Source organism: Borostomias antarcticus (genome assembly GCF_949987555.1).
Source record: "Borostomias antarcticus genome assembly, chromosome: 11".
NCBI lineage: Eukaryota > Metazoa > Chordata > Actinopteri > Stomiiformes > Stomiidae > Borostomias > Borostomias antarcticus.
The window spans coordinates 19,346,884-19,367,357 of record NC_140244.1 but is presented as its reverse complement, the minus strand read 5'-3'; the positions used below and the strand labels follow the sequence as shown (position 1 = coordinate 19,367,357).

Below are 20,474 nucleotides of genomic sequence, written 5' to 3'. Positions count from 1 at the left end.
ACACACATTCTCAGACCCCCTCTTTCAAAATTTCAAAATTCAAAATTTTAATTTCAATTTTCAAATTTCAATTTGAAATTTCAAATTTCAATTACAAATTTCAAATTTCAATTCCAAATTTCAAATTCTAAATTTCAATGCAGTATGGCACTGATAACAAACACACCCCACACGGGAACCTCCTAACTCGGGTAGACACGAGAGCCGTGGCCCTTGCTTAGTAGAGCTACAACCACCTCCCTACCGTGACAGACCAGCTGGCAGTCACTTAAAGGTTGAGCACCGGAGAGGACTTTTGGAGTCCTGAAGACCAAACCACCAAGAAGCTGAGCAACTGACCAATAGGGTCAACCCAAAAGCAATAATACTGTTGTAAATTTCACTATTAAAGACTCATGCCATTCTTGACATTTTGAACTGTTTTATGATTGTACTAGTTACAGTACAGTAACTATGTTCTATTATGTTTTATACTCTGTTTTAAAGTCACTGGGCTATGTAGATGTGTTTTCAAGTACTCTGTCATTCCCCATTCTGATAGCTTAGCTTAGCATCATTCACCAGTAATGATAACAGTAGAATGATCCATAGTATGGATCAAAGGGGGGAAATGTGGAAGGTATTTTTGATTATTGCTATCATAGTTGTTTAATACAAGGCCTGTCTTTTTAGGCCTAGTTAAGCTTCAATACTGCTGTACTCTGTACTTTTCCAGAACACATCGTGCGCATGAAAAGCTGTTATTATCTATGTTCTAGTGGCAGATAAAGTTGACTGCCAAGGACACATCACAATGAAAAGCCTGTTTAAATTGTAACATAACAGAACACCCTAATCACATCGGCTGAATGGAAAACGAAAGTAGTTAGCCCATAGGACTAGCATTAGATAAAGGTTTCAACCAATCAGGTACTCACACATGTAGTCATGCGCCAATGTATTGTGTGGAATAGTATATACAGAACATCCCGACACTAGTCGGCGCGCTTGCACAGACACCCCTTGTGTCTCTGTGTGACCGTCCCTTGCTGCAATTGTAAGGTAATAAAGTATGTTTCTTTTACTCTATTCTGTTATATTTCGTGTCCTCATTTGACAAGGTTGTGTGCTTGTGTTGGTCCTTTGGGAGGAGAACCCTGTGGTAGGCTACTGGTGAAATCAATCTGAAGTGTTATAATGGCATTTTGTGAGTGTCCAAATGTCATAGGTCAACTGAGTCCAGCCACCACAGTGGTTAACTGTTTTCATGTCCGGACAGGAAGTGAACGATGACATAGTTGTGTGTGTGTGTGTGTGACCAGGCCATTGAGATGGAGCTGAGGAAGATGGAGATGAGCCAGGCCCCCAGACGGGTGTCTCTGCTGACCTCTGCTGCCTGACTCCTTCCAGCATCATGCTGCATGCTGAAAGCTGGCCAAAGAGATCAGCTGGACTGGAATGGATGGGGGGGGCCCTCAAACTCCGGGACATTGTGTGTGTGTGTGTGTGTGTGTGTGTGTGTGTGTGTGTGTGTGTGTGTGTGTGTGTGTGTGTGTGTGTGTGTGTGTGTGAGCGTGTGTGTGTGTGTCCGTGTGTGTGTGTGTGTGCGTGCGTGCGTGCGTGCGTGTATGAGCATATGCGTGGACAGGGAGAGATTAAGATATTGTTTGTATATGAAGCTGGCAGTGCTCAAAAGTTTGCCATAGAGAGAGGGTTTCTAAAAACGTATCTACTTACACTCAGAGTGTGTAGTTGGTAAACCTCTCCAATCCCTCATCCACGCAGCATGGCTACCGTATCATTAGTCTCCTAGGCGTTTCAGAGAAAATAGAGAATGGACAATATTACAAAACGCGTGGGCTGAATATTTCTTATTTTCAGCATAGCTTTTTTGACCTCTTTCTCTTTTTTGGTCTCTACACTCTTGAGTAGATACGACTCGTGTAGGCTACAGTACACACTGCTCCTGTCTAATCTAGAATTTAATTAAACTGAAGAGGAGACATGAGTTGATGTTCACACGGGGTTCTTGGCAGTTTAAAACATGTTGCACACGATGTAACCTAGTAGCCCAAGTTTAATTGGCGTCATATGCTTTTGGACAGTCTTGTTCGACTGTGGTGGGAGGTTATGTGAATCGTGACTTGTCATTCCAGCTCATAAACGCTCATTCTTGAGGAGCATTGTGTGTGCTTATCTTATGAACTTGTCTCAAGTGGAATAGAAGAGCAAATTTCAGTTGTTCATCCAGTGTTTCAAATGACAGTTTAATAAGATTACTTATCTAAAGGGTCTCCAAAGAGGGAATTGTATCTGGGTCAAAACTACGAAGTCAGATATAGGACGCGTTCTGTCCGAGTGAAATTATTTTTCCGAGGTAGTCTTCTTCTGTGGTGGTGGCGGTGTTTTGAAGCTTCAAAGTGTATTAACACTTTGTATTCTGCGTATTAACGCACCGGAATGTGAGACCACAGATGTGTGAATGTGATCACAGATTTCGGTGTATTAACATGCGGAAATCAGTGAACACCGGATCTGGTCACTGATGGTCACAGAATTCCGCATAACACCTGGTTGAATCAGGGCGACGCGAAACCTCCGGTTGAAAATACGTCGGTTGCTCTGCGAAGAGGGGCCAGCAGCTGATGACACAGTGGAAGTTTGAAGTGCTAACAGTAACTATAACAGTACTCCTATAGGCCTATGCTAACATGGATATCTTATCTTATCTATAGCTTACAATTAGAATCAGAATCAGTTTTTATTTTTATTTATTTAGTTTTTATAATTTATAATGAACGTAAATCTGGGTCCGTCTCGTTATTAATATGTAACAAGTGGCGACGAGGATAAAAAATATAACTTTTCCAGCAGGTGAGACACACGGTGTCGGTACTATTGAGTACAATGGCCCTGTTTGGAAGAATTGATGAGTTCAAGCCAGAAAATGAGCAATGGTCGGCGTATATCGAACGGATGGACCAGTTTTTTGAGGCTAACGACATAGCCGCGGAAAAGCATGTGGCTACGTTGCTAAGTGTAATGGGCGCAGCCACCTATGGACTTTTGAGAAATTTAGTGCAGCCGAACAAGCCAAAAGACAAAACGTTTGACGAAATAGTGGCCGTTCTTAAGGGACATTATGAGCCAAAGCCTTTATTGGTCGCGGAAAGTTTTCGTTTTAATCGTTGTAACCAGAAGGCTAACCTGCCAGTGGCGCAGTATGTAGCTGAGTTGAAGCAATGCGCAGCTAACTGTGAGTTCGGCGCGAACCTAGACTCCTCGCTACGTGACCGGTTCGTCAGTGGAATGAGGAACGAAGCCTGCCAGAGGAGACTACTCTCGGAAAATGATCTCACTTTTGCTAGAGCTTTTGAGATTGCTCTCAATATGGAGACTGCCGACAGGGATGCACGTCAATTGAGAGGGGGAGGCGGGAACGTCGATGGGGCAGCAACCATTCACAAGGTGAGGACACAGGGAACAATGAACTGTCACAGATGCAAAGGAAAAAATCACCAAGCAAATGAGTGCCATTTCAAAGACACAAAATGTCATAACTGTGGCAAGACTGGGCACATCAAAAGAGCATGTCGTGCCAAGATGGAGACAGACGGTGTTAGGAAGTCACAACGCAGTGGACAGCAAAAGAAACACACAAAATATGTGGAAGCTGATGAGGACTCAGATTTGGATGTGTTCACCATTTTGACTGTCACAAATGAGGATTCTAAACTGTACAAAGCAACTGTCTCTGTAGCTGATGTTGATTTAGAAATGGAAATAGATACCGGGGCTGCAAAGAAGTATCATATCACAGGGAACTTATAGGAAGCAATTCTCACATCTGCCACTAGAGAGAGCTAATGTTAAGCTTAAAGCTTATAATGGAGGTTGTATTCCTGTTTTGGGGCAGATCACAGCCAAGGTGGTCTATGAGGGTCAAACAGAGGACTTGCCGCTTTTAGTTGTTGAGGGAAACGGATCAACTCTGTGTGGCAGGAATTGGCTAAGGAAACTCAGACTTAACTGGCAGCAGATAAAGTGTCTGGATGAAGCAAAGTGTAAGTCACTTAGTGAAGTGCTAGATGAATACTCTGAGGTATTTAATGAGGAGTTGGGGACTCTTAAAGATATAAAAGCCTCAATCACGGTTAAGCCTGATGTACGTCCTAAATTTATTAAACACAGAACCCTCCAATTTGCTATGAAAGAGAGAGTAGAGAAAGAGCTCAAGAGGCTGGAGGAAGCTAACATAATATCTCCAGTGAAGCACAGTGAATGGGCAGCACCAGTAGTGCCAGTGGTGAAAAGAGACAACTCACTCCGCCTATGTGGGGATTATAAAGTATCCGTAAATCAGGCAGTTGAAACAGATACCTACCCCCTGCCTCGTTTGGAGGAGCTTTTAGCAACCCTTAGTGGAGGTAAGGTCTTCTCTAAAATGGATTTAGCAGCAGCTTACCAGCAGGTGCTGCTGGATGATGATTCAAAGAAATACACCACCATCAACACCCACAGGGGATTATTTGTTTATAACAGACTTCCCTTTGGAGTCAGCTCTGCTTCCTCCATATTCCAGCGGATTATGGAAAATCGGATGAAAGGTTTACCTGTGGTAGTTTTTCTGGATGACCTGCTCATCATGGGACGCTCGGAGGAGGAACATCTTCACAACCTCCAGATGGTCCTACGACGCCTTCAGGAAAATGGGCTACGAGTGAAACGCTCCAAGTGTGAGTTTGGCAAAACTCAAGTAGAGTACCTAGGCCATGTACTGGATGGGCATGGCATCCACCCTTCAAAGGACAAGGTGAGAGCTGTGCAGGAGGCCCCTGCGCCTACCAACGTCAAGGAGCTCCAGGCCTTCTTGGGACTCTATAACTACTATGGAAGATTTGTGCCACAGCAAAGCACAGTCTTAGCACCACTGTACAGACTGCTTAGAGGACAGGAACTTTGGGAATGGACTAAGGTTGAGCAGGGGGCTTTTGAGAAGTGTAAAGCCCTGCTGACTAGTGACAGGGTTTCAGCCCACTATGACCCCTGTCTACCACTCACCTTAGCATGTGATGCCTCTGCTTATGGCATCGGCGCCGTTATCCAACACACTATGCCAAATGGGGAGGAGCGACCAATAGCTTATGCCTCCCGAACACTGTCCCCAGCAGAAAAGAAATACTCTCAGATAGACAAGGAAGCTCTAGGTCTGATATATGGGGTAAAGAAGTTTCACCAGTACTTGTGGGGTAGACACTTTAACTTAGTTACAGACCATCGCCCGCTGCTGACACTGTTTGGCGAGCACAAGAGTCTGCCTACACTGGCTGCTGCACGCATTCAGCGGTGGGCAATAATCTTATCAGCCTATGACTACCACATTGTCTATCGCAAGTCAGAAGAGCACAGTAATGCTGATGGACTTTCCCGCTGTCCTTTGCCTGAGACCAGTGACAAGGGAACTGCTGGGACTACAGCTGTAGTCCACTCACTGCTGGCTGAGCATCTTCAAGTGCCACCGCTCAACGCCACACAAGTCGCAAGGACGACACGCACAGACAGTGAGTTATCCTGAGTTTACAAGTATGTCATGGAAGGCTGGCCCACCCAAGTAGAGGAAAACCTAAAGGGGTTTTATACAAGGAGAAATGAGCTGTCCACCGAGCAAGGTTGTGTCCTATGGGGGACCAGAGTCACCGTACCCGCAAAGATGAGAAGAGCAGTGTTAAAAGAGATTCACTCAGGGCACCAAGGAATAGTGAAAACAAAAGCCCTAGCTCGCAAATATGTATGGTGGCCAAACCTTGACTCGGATCTGGAGCAGACTTGCAAGGAATGTGAGACGTGCCAGCTGGTACAAAAAATGCCACAGCAGGTTCCACTCCACCCGTGGGAGTTCCCAGGTGAGTCCTGGAAGAGACTGCATGTGGACTTTGCTGGACCCTTCCTGAACAACATGTTCATGATTGTGGTTGATTCACACACAAAGTGGTTGGAAGTGTTTCGCATGTCACAAATCACCTCTCAGGCTACCATTACTAGGCTGAAGAGACTGTTCGCCTCCTATGGTCTGCCGGAACAAATCGTGACAGACAACGCTACCACTTTCACATCTGAGGAGTTCCAGACTTTTGTCAAGCAAAATGGAATTCGACACACCACAAGTGCTCCTGGGCACCCGGCAACTAATGGTCTGGCGGAGAGATATGTCCAGACATTCAAGGCCGGTATGAAAAAGCTGGCTAGCACTGACCCGAACATCGAGGACAGGCTTTCACTGTTCCTGTCGCAATATCGCACTACACCTAACTGCACGACTGGACAGTCCCCAGCTGACCTGTTCCTACACAGGCATGTCCAGACCAGGCTGGATTTCCTCAAGCCTTGCACCAAGGAGTCTGTGTGCAGGAAACAGTATCAGCAGAAGGACCGCCATGATCGCAGGGCTGCAGACCGGTTCTTTGCTGTCGACGACGCTGTGTATCTGCGTAGCACAGTGGGAGGAGGGGATCTCAAGTGGATTCCAGGGTTGGTGGTGAGACAGACTGGCCCTGTGTCGTATGAAATCAGAGAGCGGGACACCAGTACAGTACACAGACGCCATGGAGATCAGCTGCGAGCTCGAGCCATTGCTGAACCTGATACAGCCATTGTTGAACCTGAGTCAGAGGATACTGGATCACAGGCAGCACAGGTTGAGGGTAAAGACTGCAGCACTTCTCAGGCAATAGTTGACACTACTATGCAGACACCAGAACAGCTAGAGTCTGAACCTGTGGCTCTGAGGCGCTCAAACCGAGAGATTAAACCACCAAGGCGCTATAGGCCATAAGACGGCATACCACTACAATGGACTGTTCATATGCATACACTCATTCCATATTTAATGGACTGTTAAGAGCAATGTATTAGAGTTAAACTATGCCACATTTTGTTTTAGTTAAGAATCACTAGACAACTGTAGTTCAGTTAAGGAACACATGTTGGTTGATATTTCCTGTTAGATGGAATGTTTTTGTTGGATGTTTTCAGCTAAAAGGGAGGATAATGTGGTATATTGACCACATGATTATTTAGGTTGCTTAATGCTTTGTGGACCTCGGTGAACACGGTCAAGTTATTGTACTGTTGCGCACATGCGCAGTGTGATGCTGTCTGACAAATGGTGTACTAAAGAGTTGAACGTAAATCTGGGTCCGTCTCGTTATTAATATGTAACACTCTCAATGCAATTTACCTATGAATGCGCTTCCTCGGCCCGCTCGTCCGAGTACAAACAAAACCGTTTTCGTTAATCACTCAAGTAAACACATCGTTGGAAAGATGAAAGCCTTTTCTCCGAGGTCGCTGCAGTTTGTAGTCCCCCACCTTTCAAATAAAAGGCACATTTGTACACTTAAATGGCTAATATCCACAGCGCATCGACTGTCTTCTTCTACCGGCGATTCGGCGCTCTCTGCTTTGTTTAGCTTACTCACTGCTGCCGCCTATGTTGGGGATGATGCATTACATTATTTACATGTTTTATTTACATGTTTTAAATTTTTACATTTGCCATAGTTAATAATTCAGCGTAAATGTTCTCCCGCTAATCAGATACCTCAACGCGAGTCTCCCAATACCATTTAAGATGTAATGCAAATGTAAATCTTTAGTGTTAATATTAACTGTAAATTAGAAATTACACACAAAACAGACAGGATTGCTCCTCATTATTACAATTCTGTAACTATGACTTTATTTTAAAACCTAAGTAATTTACAAATGTTCTGACCACTGTGACATATGTACATTTCCAATAAAGTCAGGGTGGGACTGTAATGTAACAGCATTGTCACGTTATTTAATTACATCGTAGTTACGGATTTCAGCAGCAGTGACGGCAACGTTGCTCTACAGTCTCCCTGAGGTCGGTTATTTTGGTTATTTTGCGACTGTATAGTCACGTGTCAGCTAGGTCCGCTGTTGGTACCGTCGCAATTTACCAAACTACTGTGTCCCGTCGGCTTTACTGTGCTAGTAGGGTTCAGACGCTCTAATTTTGTTGCCTAACACCTGCGTTCCGATTGGTTTCTTTAAGGACCCCTATCGGCCTAAATTGTTTCAATTGGCCTTTATTTTCCCCAGTGTATTTGATGAGATTGATCCTATGCAGACACGTTTGTCAGCTATTGATTAGGCCAATTAACCCGAGGAGAGGGTGGCTATACTGACATATGCGGACTGTCTGCATTAATTGGGGAGAACGGATATGCTCTAATTGCTTTGTTGGAATACCCAGCTCAGCTCGTGGTCTTTAGTGTCTTCAGGTGGTTCACAGAATCAGAGCGTCCCAGAGCACCAATATGCAACCTATTAATGTGGGCTGCGGGAACTGACAATACAATGTGTCATGTTATTTATTTGGACCCTTAGTCAAGGTGAAATGATAGAATTGTACAACCCATGAAATGTACAGACCACTGATTGTCCAGATGGGGGCTACACCTCCATTCACGTGTATCCTATGCGACCTGGCATGAATACACCCAAATGTCTCTCATTGTCGTCCACAATATGCCAGGAAGTGCTATTTTAGCATAGACATGGCCGATCAGCATCTGATTTAAGCATAGATAGGGCTCATCAACACAGCCTGCATTGTGAAGGAATGGACTTGTAGTCGTCTATTCTTGTACCATTAACCAGTTTCAATTACACTTCAATGAGACCGTCAGATACTGTAGGTGAGAAGTCCCTTATGTGTGTAGTGTTGCTTTGTCTGATCAAGTGAACCTCTGCAGCACTGACAGATATGTATTCATGACTGACAGCTTTGTGATATGAGGCAGGGGATCTCACTATAGGGTGATTTGATGTTACGCCAAACTGTCAGATAGGTGCATAGCTTTGATTGCATAGTCCCCTGTAGGGGATGGGTTAGGGTCAGGGGTAGTAGGGGTCTCCAGGGGTGGGTCTGGGTTGGGATTATGGGAGCTGATAAGTAGGGGAGTGGGGCTAGGAGACCGGGTGGGGTTAGACTTCATGCAGTATGAGTGGGGATTGGGTTCTACTAATTTGAACCAAACATCTGAATATAATATCAAGATCATATACTGTATATGTATAGTTAAATCAGGCCTGTTAACACTTAGCTATTTACAAACAACATTGCTACCTGCTGACTCAATCAAGTAGATGTCCAGATAAGCCACTGTGTTTTGGTCTACTTACTTCACCACCTAAAGGGAAGTGCATAGAGCAGGTAATGACTTTTGTCCAGAAACAGAGGTTGAACCAATTGCAGCAAAATAGCTAACATTACAAGAATCATCAGTGTAACTGCTTTAGCCACTGAGAGCTGTAGATGTTATGAACAACTGCTAGTTGTTGTGAGCTCATGATCTTACTGGCTATCCCGCTCTCATTGTGCTGGCTTAGCATTGGAAGCATTGGAACTGATGTGTCCAGGCAACAAGACATATCTTAATTTATCAGACATTATTGTATGTCATTTCAATTCACAGCTATTTCAGTGGCATTACTAGCTTCCTTCCTACCAGTCAGAAGAGAAACAAGCCAGCCACACACATAAGCGAGGCTGGTTCGTATCAAATCTAATCTAAAATTAAAAGGATTTTCCTCATGTACATTTTAATGCTTTAAATGTGATACATATGTGCTGTTATTTTTTCATGAATGTTTATATATTGCTCTTTTGTTATTAAAAATCAAATACTACTACTACTACTACTATTACTACTACTACTACTACTACTACTACTACCACTACTACTGCTACTACTTCTACTACTACCGCTACTACTGCTACTACTGCTACTACTACTACTACTACTACTACTACTACTACTACTACCACTACAACTACTACTACTACTACTACTACTACTACTACTACTACTACTACTACTACTAATAATAATAATAGAAGGTGTTATACCGTTTTCCTGATGATATCTAATAATACTGGCAGCGTTTGATAGTCTCCGTCAACGATGGTGAAAAAGCAAGCAAACATGGGGAGGAGGGACGTGTGGGGAGGAGGGACAGGTGTGGGGAGAAGGGACAGATGTGGGGAGGAGGGACTGGTGTGGGGAGGAGGGACAGATGTGGGGAGGAGGGACAGGTGTGGGGAGAAGGGTCAGGTGTGGGGAGGAGGGACAGATGTGGGGAGGAGGGACAGATGTGGAGAGGAGGGACAGATCTGGGGAGAAGGGACAGGTGTGGGGAGGAGGGACAGGTGTGGGGAGAAGGGACAGGTGTGGGGAGGAGGGACAGATGTGGGGAGGAGGGACAGATCTGGGGAGAAGGACTTGACTGCAGTATTTATGAGGAGTCCCTTCTCGTGCCGTTTTGCAAGATAAATCCAAATCGTGCACGTTGTCCAAGTCTCGAGTAGTGAAGGTGTAGCTCCACAGCCATGGACTCAAACTTGTCCTCAAATAAACACAATCTAATGTCTCGTCTCTGATTCATTAGTCCAATCCACCATCCCAGCAATCAATCATCTAAGCTGGCGCTAGTTTTGTATAATCATTTTTCAACAAATGTTGTAGATCTCCGTTTTCCATGTTGATCGGTGAGTAGCTAGCTAGATAGCTGACGTGACTGTGATTGACTAGCCTCGCGTCATCAGGCTCTCCTTGGGTGATTGACAGACAGATGAATGGCGAGACAATCATAACTGTTAAAATGTCACTGGGAATTCTAATGTAAGCCACTGGGAGCAGGCATACCCTACGCCCTCTTTTAAGCATTTTGGCAAATCCAGATTAGGTTACATTTCGACTGATAACATTTGATGATGATGATCACCGTGCTCAAAGGAGGGCAGTGTGATTGATCTGATAGTTAGGGTATACTATATATCTATTTTTAGTTTATGATGTGATATTGTTGATCTTATTAGATATGTATAATTCTGTATAATGTAATGACATAGTTTGGTTGTGTGTGAGATGGTGTGTCCACAGTTCAGTGAGCTGCTGATGTTCCTGGGGTGTGGACAGCTGAATAGACATTATGTACCTGAGCAAGAAAACCATCCCAGACAACTGACATAACATCAGGTCTAGTGATCTTGTAATGGAAGTGTAATGTAAAGTGAACAGAAAAATCTTCAAGAGGTCGTAATAATTTTACGCAATTGTTAATGTAAAGATGTCGTAATATAATGACGTGTAAGGTGTTCATTCCAAGTGGCAATAAACACAATCTCACAATAACTTGAAAGTGCAAAAAATATTTTATTGAATGACTATCAAAAAGTACAGAGCCCCTGAAGTGACATGGGGGACAAAAAGGATATGGAAAAATGTCAAGGTTGAAAAAAAGAAAATCTTTGGGTGTGTGGGTGCATACTCACTGGGTGGGGATGCACTTGTTTGATTTAGTTAGATACATTTTGTGGGGGGAAGAGCTGCACCCCTTTTCCTGTTGCTCATGTTTTGTTTCCCATATCAATAAATGGACCAACACAATGCAAACTTGAGTTGTGTGTCACAGCTAATAACTTCTACTACAAAAATTGTTTTACAGGCCTGGCTTGAAAGGGTTAATACTAATCATTTGGAATGCAATACATTTCCCATCACCCCTTGTATGAAAAAACATTAGAGAATGTAAATTGGATGTATTTAATTTATATATTCAGCATGGAATATCATAAATCTCTATTTTTGTGTAATTTGGGCATTTTCGGGCATGAAGGGGTTAATATCTGAAAATGCTCAAGGGATATCACCGAGCACCCTCTTGTATTTTGAAGAGGTACCCCCAAGCTACAAGAAACTGCAAAACAAGGTTCACCTATAAATCGGGCTATGGCTCCCGGACTAAAGTTTCTCACAAAGATTTTTTTTTTCCAACCTTGATTTTTTTTTAACCATATCCTTTTTTCCCCCCCATGTCACTTCAGGGGCTCCGTAAAAAAGTGTCTGATATAAACTACAACCAAAAATGTATGATGATCCAAAGTCATCATATAGGCTACTCTAATAGTGAATGAAGTGTTTGTATATTAAATTGAGCAGCTGAGGCTCTACTCCTGGGTGGTGATCAACAGGAGAGCTTCAGTCCTCCATGTGCTTCAGGGAAGAGCAGCAGCAGCTCAGGGTTCTCAGGACTCGGAGGAAGAAGCGGCCAGCCTGGCTCCTCCTGGGCTTCTTCACCACAACACCCTCTGGAACATCAGGGAGAGGAACATCACGTTACATACAGTTGAGCTGATATCACAGTATGAGATCAATCTTTTTTTCTGTTTTTAAAGCTCACCTGATTGGATGTCAGATCTCACACGCTCCACCTCACCGTTGTCAGGTGTCAGGGCGGCTGTCGGGACGGTTGTCATACCAACAACAACAGACTGGGAACAGAAAAGTATCATGTTTACAATACATCGACATCAACAGACTAAACATTCCAAGTACAGTATCTGTGAACCAGAGATGCAGAATGATAGATGTTGAAGATGAAAGGTTGACTGCAGTTCTTACCGCAGCGCTCCGTGGAGCAGATGTGTCCTCAGCATGTCCTGTCGTCTTCTCCTGCTCCTGTCCCTCAGGCTCTGTCCAGGTCCAGGACGAGCAGGACGGATTCGGCTCAGAGCGGGCGAGTGAGCGGGACAGCTGTGGCTTGACGCGACCAAGGAGGAGCGTCCGAGCCACCATGTTGGCCACCGTCAGACATCTATCCTCATCTCCTGAGAAGGCCTCGATCCCCAGGCTCCGGTTGGAGGAGAACGTCTGACGGTACTCTACGTAGAGCATCTCAGCCGTGGCCCTCTTACCGACAGAGTCCGTCAGCTTCCCCAGCTCCCGACTGAAGGCGCTGCTCTTGTGAGATCTGGCCACGGTGCCCCGGACCAGCATGCAGATCTGATCAGCCAGAGAGAGGCTCTTGGAGACCAGGTCTTCTCTCAGCGCCTCAGAGGCCGGGTAGAGCTTCTCCAGGAACATGAGGACGACGTGCCTGAGGATCGTGCCGGTGCCGTTGAACTGACATGGTTCTGGGGATTCTCCATCCTCCTCGTCATCAGCATCATAATTCTCATCATGATCATCGTCATAGTCATCGTCATCGTCATCATCATCAGCAGCAGCATCATCATCCTTGTTCAGTTTGTCCTTCACCTTCAGGATCTCCTGGACCGTCTGGTGAGCGATCTGCCTGGAGAGCCGGGTGATTCTGGCAGATGTGGCAGACTGCAGGATGGTCTTGGTGCCTGATAACTGGTGAGCACAGTTGTGGATGTTCGTCACCATGTGGAGGAGGTCCTCTGGGTCCAGGTGCCAGGTGACCTTGTCCTCCTTCTTGGTGACCTTGATCCCAAAGAGAGACAGCTGGTTCACCACGTCGTCCAGGACGGGCCACTCGTGCAACTCGATGACCTTTTCCTCCAGCTTCCCATCGTTGATCGGGATGATGGCCAAACCCAGGATGTTCCTCAGGGTGTCTGAGTGCAACACCAGCTGCTCAGGGTTCTTCGGTGGAGCTCTGCTCCCATAGGCTCCTGACCTGATCTCTGACAGCCAGCTGAGGACGGAGCTGACCCGGAGGGAGTCTGGAGGGGCTTCAAGCAGCCTCTGGACCTTGGCGGTCACAGCTCCAGTGATCCAGCGGGTCAGGGTGGGACTCCTGATGCACAGGGCCCTCCTCAGCTCCTGAGGGGAGAGGAAGTGCTGGATCCTCCTGTGGAGCGAGTGGACCATGCGCAGCCCAGTGGCCCGGTAGTAGTGGACCTGGGGAAGCAGGGCGTTCGAAGCTCCGGACAGGTTCTCCAGCACGGCCAGCACCACAGTGACACAGATGTCAGTCAGGTCCACGGAGGCTCCGTCAGAGGGACCTTCAGCCTGCTGCTGGGACCACAGGGCCTGGAGCAGCCGGGGAACCAGGTCCAGCACCACATCAGCTATGCTGCTCAGGCTGGAGTAGGGCTGGAAGGTCAGGGTGAAAGAGATGCTCCTCACAGCTCTCATTACCTCATCACGCACTGTAGTGTTGCTAGAGGAAGACACAAGTCAGTCAGATGAGAACCCAAATACACATTCTAACGTACACGCTACATATCACATGAGTCATAAATAGACACTCTCTTCATCAAAACTTCAGGTGTAGAATGAGTCAGATGTGAAGAACATGTGGAATTCTTAGAATACATGGGACTAGCCAATCAGGTAAAGGTGACTCACAGGTAGGAGAGGTCAGTAGAGGCCACTGACTCCACAGGGAGGTCGTTGTTCAACTCTGACAGCCTGGAGCTCCATCTCTCGCATCATGAGGTTGGTGTTCACCTGCCACGTCTGGCACAGGAAACAGGAAGTACCATTAGAGTCATAGCTGGGATAAGCGTTTACATTCACACACAATAAGACAATATGTGATAAGAAAAGAAGGTTATGATGACTAACTGACAGTATATCTCTCTTTTACAGTAGCTATGCTTTCCTGTCTTCTTACCAAGTGAGCAAGGTTGAGCCCTTCCTCTGATGGTCCCTGGTTGAGCCTTCAAGTCAAACACAGAGCAACTCAACTTTCCTGCCTTTTTCTATTTTCTATTCTAACACTGGCTTCTAGTTCACCCCATGGCAGTGGATGTCAATGAGAGGCCTGTACATTGTGGCTTTTAGCTGTATTCACCTCTCTGGGTTGGTGTTCCTTTGGCCCATGAGCCAGTCGCTCATATCCTCTGCTGTGACGTAGGGAGGAACGACTCCTTCATCACCCTGGCTCTTGAGCACCAGAAACTGTTTTATCAGCTTCTTCTACAAGAGATATCAGAGATTATAACAAAGTTAATTTCTATGACACATCTTAGGCTACTGTACATAGAGAGACCATACAACTACAGCATTATGTGTGAACTATTGGATTATTGAAATAGTTCAATCAAATCGCTGACATGAAAGCATTTGTAAATGTGATAGGCCTATTCATGGGTTTCAAACCTGCCATTTTGGGGACCAACACAGGTGGTTCAATTCATCTGATTGGCTCTATTGCATAGAATCCTATGCGGTAGAACTAATTAATTCATTTGATTTTCATTTGATTTTCATTCAATTCAACACCTGTGTTAGTCCCCAACATGGCAGGTCTAGGACTACATTTGAAACTCATTAAAGATAACCTCATAGGCTTACAACCATCCTGATGTTTCGCAGAACATAACCTGAGCCAGAGAGCCGCTAATTAGGCCTAAGATCCAGTCTTTTCTGAAATTAAGCACACAAAAAACATACCTGCTCATTGTAGCTGTCCTTCCAGCAGACATGGGTAGATAGTCAGCGCTCGGACTGAACATCTTGAATTGGGAAAGCAAATAGATTAGTAGGCCTATTGAATTGATTGATTAGATAGCCCCGTTAAATGTAGTCTAGATAAACCCGTAGGCTACCTGTGCAGCTGTGGGAACGACCTCGGGTAGTTCATCGATGAAATCCATGGTAGGCTTGTGTCTGTGAAAATAATATGAAAGGCACAGAAATCCAGGTAAAGGTTTTCTTTCAGGGTATTGGCGCAAACTAACAAATTCAGCGAAATCAAACATTCCGTCTCCATAGGAAATGTATACATTCTGTTTCTATGGAAAACGTATACATTCTATATACGTTTCCATGGATAAATACATTCGAAGCAAACACGCTGTTTCTAAGGGCATGCGATGTTTTGGAATGTTTCATCCGATTTCCAGAGTTCGAAATCCGACGCTTCAGTCCGACACGTACTGTGCATCGTGATCTGGTGGAACTTGGGACACTTTTTGTGAGAACCAAACGACCATCGAAAAAGTTGGTTAATCACTCCAATTGTGGTTTTTTATCATGGATCTCTGCAATATTTATGTTTGGAAATTATGTTGTAAACTAGTTTAGAAATTACAGACTACAGTAAGTATGAGACTTTCAAACAGAACCCATTCTCTCACGTTGATGGCATGTTCAGGTATGGGAAAGCTGGTAAGGAAAATTGGGACATTCATTTTCAGACCATGAAAAAAGCTTCTCACTCCAATGAATTTTTTATAGCCTAAGTTATGGATTTATATTTATATTTTGTATTTCTCTGGGCGTCGGTCTCAGCCTGCGCCAAGCCCTTCCTGTGTTCCTGTCTGTGCAGCAGCTGATTGGCTGGCTGGCTTGGTGGATCACTGCTGCAGGTTCATGTCAGTGGTCAGGACCTGAACAGAGAGAAGATGCTGAAACACAGAGGAGATAGGGGAAATCACACTGTGCTGAAACAACTTTGGAGAGACATGTCCTATCAATATCCACAGACATGTCCTATCAATATCCACAGACATGTCCTATCACTATCCACATACATGTCCTATCACTATCCACAGACATGTCCTATCAATATCCACACACACCTGGACATTATACAGATAATTGGCAAGCTGACATCTTCTGTGGCCAACTATGCAAAATATATTTTTAGAAGATAGTTCATGGATTTAGTAGACTTATTTTGTGTCCATTACAATTTGTAAGTTACAGATGGAAGGAAATAGATAGCTAGGTTAGTTAGCTAGCTACAGTAGCTAGGTGTGAGAGTCAGGTGTGCAAGAGACTCAATGATCTCTTTACTGTCTTGAAATAGACTAATGGGTGGTGAGAGTGAGAGGTGCTAAAAGGCACCACCCCGCTATCAGACAAACTAACAGCGTAGTTCATCCCTCTGCACCTCTGCTCATGTTGTAGTGTTGGCTGTGTGTGTTAGGGAGGCCGGCCGCAGGTCAGGGTCTTGTCTCCATCTTCTTGGGACACTTCCTGGTGGGGGTGGATGTTGATGTGTTTCCCATCCAGAGCACCTAGGCAGTTAGGGAAGTTCCACTGAGCCTGGAATCCATCTGCTACTTGCTGCCACTCTTCCACTGTGTCCGGGCACTGTGTGGCTGGTGCTCCACTTGAATACTACTACTACTACTACTACTACTTCTACTTCAACTACTACTACTACTACTACTACTGCTGCTACAACTACTACTACTACTAATAATAATAATAAATCTTACATCGACACCAGTCATCTGTACCAATGCGTTTTATTGTACAACAGAATTATGGATATATGGTTTTAAACTTTAAGGCAAAGGTAACATACAGTTTACAACAGTAATTAAAATAATTGTACTCCATGCAATACTATTTATGTAGAAAAATAATCCATTAACCCACTTTAGATTGCCGGGTATATACTGTATCACTTCACCCATACTATATGCTATCTTACATGTGAGAAGAATGATTTATAATTAAACAAAATGGCAATCTTTGTGGTACCTGAAACTTATTGGTCTATATGGATTTAAACTCGTTGCACACGTCTGCATTCTTTCAGGCAAGAGAAGAGAGGAGCCTTTAAAACCAAATGTCCCCATAAAAGATCCGTCTTTTAATCTTTTATACAATGGATATGAACATAGGCATAATTTAACGAGAAAATTCCATTATATGATATTACATATTCAATCAAAACTCTGCCTTTGGAATTCCTCCATAGGAACGTCACGGATTTTGAGTATATGGTGTGCGTAATTACGCACAAGTTCCTTAGAATTAAATACATGTTTCTTTGGTCCTTCAATATGAACAACTTTTGAGGTCCATTAATCAGAATTAGCTTACATCGCGGGTTAAGGGGCCATACTCGAGCCTATAAGATGAATTGATAAACTATAATTTATTATGTCATTGTATACATTTTATTCTTTACATTACAGCAAATGATACATAGCCTACACCCCGTTTTATTCTTCTTCCGTTAAATCATCGTCTGGGACGAGCCTTTTTCCCGGGTGTTGTCTCTTCTCCTCAGCCCGGCTCTTGGTCACGTTGTTTAATAACTCAAGCAACAGGTTGGCCTTACTGCAACTTCCAGGGTCCAGCACACCGCAAGGACTGTTGGCACTTAAATCCGTGCCCATGTTATCAAAGTTACGTCTGCCGGGGTGTTGGCGCTTCTCCAAGTCTTGGAGGTCCTCTGAGTCCGCCTCGTCCTCCGGGTCGCGCTTGCCGGGATGCTGGCGTTTGTTGTACATCATCAAATAACGTTTGCCTGGGTGCTGTCGTTTGAATAGTTCGCTCGGGAGCGCCGGGTTCTCAGTCAATTGTTCTAGCATTGAGCGCTTTCCAGGATGCTGCCTTTTCTTGAACTCCATAAAAGAGTCCATCTCGTCTTCCCGTTTTCCCGGGTGCTGTCTCTTCTGTACATCTCCATAATCTTCATCCTCCTCCTCCTCCTCTCGTCTCCCCGGGTGTTGCCTCTTCTCCAGGTCCTCATTATACCTCTTGCCAGGATGCTGTCTCTTCGTCATCCAGTTTGACTGAGAGGAAAATCCATCTGTAAAATGGATCAGAATAGTAGGCTACACGCTTCAGCCACATACTTTAACTGACATTTACTTGTGAATGTACAGCCCAAACAATATTGAACTGAAGTAAACTGCATGCTATTATTTCAATGAACATTTTACTCGCGCGCTTTGCTTGTTAAACTTGCGCCCTGCACTTATCCATGACATGTTATGTGACGGATCTGTTTATTTTATTGCAACCTTTTTTGCTGTGGTAATGAGGAGGGATAGTTGACGGGATAGAGATGGTCACTTAAATAGCAGCTCTCAACATTCCATCTTCCTTGGCAGACTTGGGATTTGAACATATACCAACCGCTGACTCTCGGCTTATTATTTTATAGCCCTCAGTCTGTCTCTCGACCATCGTCTTATCTTCCACTCTGTTTATCTCACTCGGTTTATCTCGCCACTCTGGGATTGGCAACAGATAGCCTACTATGATGGTTAAAATTAACGTTTGACTCAAAGTTCAATGGCAGCATTCATTCTACAGGTAAGCACAGTCCCCAAATGGGAACAGTGCATTTAAGAGTGGTCTTGTCAATGTTTCACTATCAGTATCAATAGGACAATATAGGCACTTACTTAATAATACACAATAATACTATTAATACACAGTAATAAATCAAGACACTTTGTAATCATCTCAATGTCTGTGAACCTTTGACCACAAACCACAGGAGTAAAACCCCACAAACATACACAATAGGTTTAGGTAGTTTGCGTGTTTGTTTTTTACAGTTTTAAATAATAATAAAAAATGTTGGCAATACATTGAGGTTTAGAGCAATTCGTTGTGAAAGCGTAGGCTACCATAGCCTACTGATTTAGATTTTTGCTGTAGCCTACAAATTACATCAAAATATTCTAAACGTGCCTTGTCAGATGCTGAATATTAAATAATTTACAAGAGCCGTGGGGAGTACGCATTTCGTCAATTTAAATTTATCAGCACTTTATGATAAAACAGTGATAGCATATAGCCCACGCAACTCGAATGTGAATATTTGTGTTTTTTTCCCATGAATTGTTAGTGATATCTTATAACGACAATCTATTGTATTGCACTGTGCCAAAATATATCCAAATGCCTCCATTACGCACCGTTTGCGCCATCGTCATCCTCTATCTTTTTCAGAATTGAACGGAGCAAAAGACTCTCGGCTCTCTGTAGTATGATGTCGTCGATAGTCTTTCGGTTCCCTTCCTCGTCCTCGGCGGGGATGCCCTGTCCTTGACATACTGTCAGGTTGCAGACGATTAGAGAAGCCAGAACAAGGACGCACGCCGACTTCATGGCAACGGAGCAGTTCCTGTGATGAGAAGGCAGGTGACGAGGAAGGAAGAGAGAATAATTATTAATTGATTTATTCATTCACCTCAAAGTTCGAAGATACTTAGTGTAGTGGTGCGCGTAAATTCAAGATGGGGTTAGTTAATTCTGTGAACACTGTTTAATTAACAAAGTTGCACATGTGTCCATTGAAAACACAATTTAACAGACCCAAACTCACCTATATGATGAAGAAAATTGTCCGGGATGTAGTGGCACGCAGCAGGTTTAATAATCTTAAATCGCACCAGTTTCCTCTGTCCCTCGCAGCGGTTGGTGACCCGGTGAGGCCACGTTTAGAGGTATGTGCCGATACTTTGCGTCTCGCCATTTATAGTCAACGGTCGCCCTCGTCACACCAACCACGATGTAGTTAGTTCACAGGATTCCTCGTCTTCGTCACGAATCCGTGCGCAAGTTGTCAGATTTAAACTCCAGAGGACGCTGTCCGGTTCCTACCGAAAACTAGTTTCAGCTGAATCACCGGTCATATGGCACTTTATGATAATGACTGTGACAGAGAGAGAGGATGCATTCATAAATAAACTGTCATTCATAAAGCACTGTAAATACATTAGCGTGGCATTCATTTAGCAATTTGGCAGAATAACGTTTACTATTTAATTCAAGCGTTGCTTATCCTTTTGAAAACATATGAATTTGGATAACGTTGCCATGCACTCACCAATTGTTTTGTGCGGGTTTTTGAATGGATTGTGTGCCAGGACAGCCCTATAGGGCATTTCAGTGGGAAAACAAGTTGATCTTTAAATCAATTTAAATCCTTATGGACAACAAGGAGAA

At 44.2% G+C, this 20,474-nt stretch overlaps 1 protein-coding gene across 1 annotated transcript; it reads right to left on the bottom strand.

The window, feature by feature from the left end:
• Nucleotides 1–17,728: 17,728 nt before the first annotated feature.
• Nucleotides 17,729–19,634, bottom strand: trh (thyrotropin-releasing hormone; the record flags this gene model as incomplete). Its single annotated transcript, XM_084445376.1, has 2 exons — nucleotides 17,729–18,321; nucleotides 19,442–19,634. The coding sequence occupies 2 exons, from the start codon at nucleotides 19,632–19,634 to the stop codon at nucleotides 17,729–17,731; spliced, it is 786 nt and encodes a 261-aa protein (XP_084301502.1).
• Between the last annotated feature and the right edge of the window lie 840 nt (nucleotides 19,635–20,474).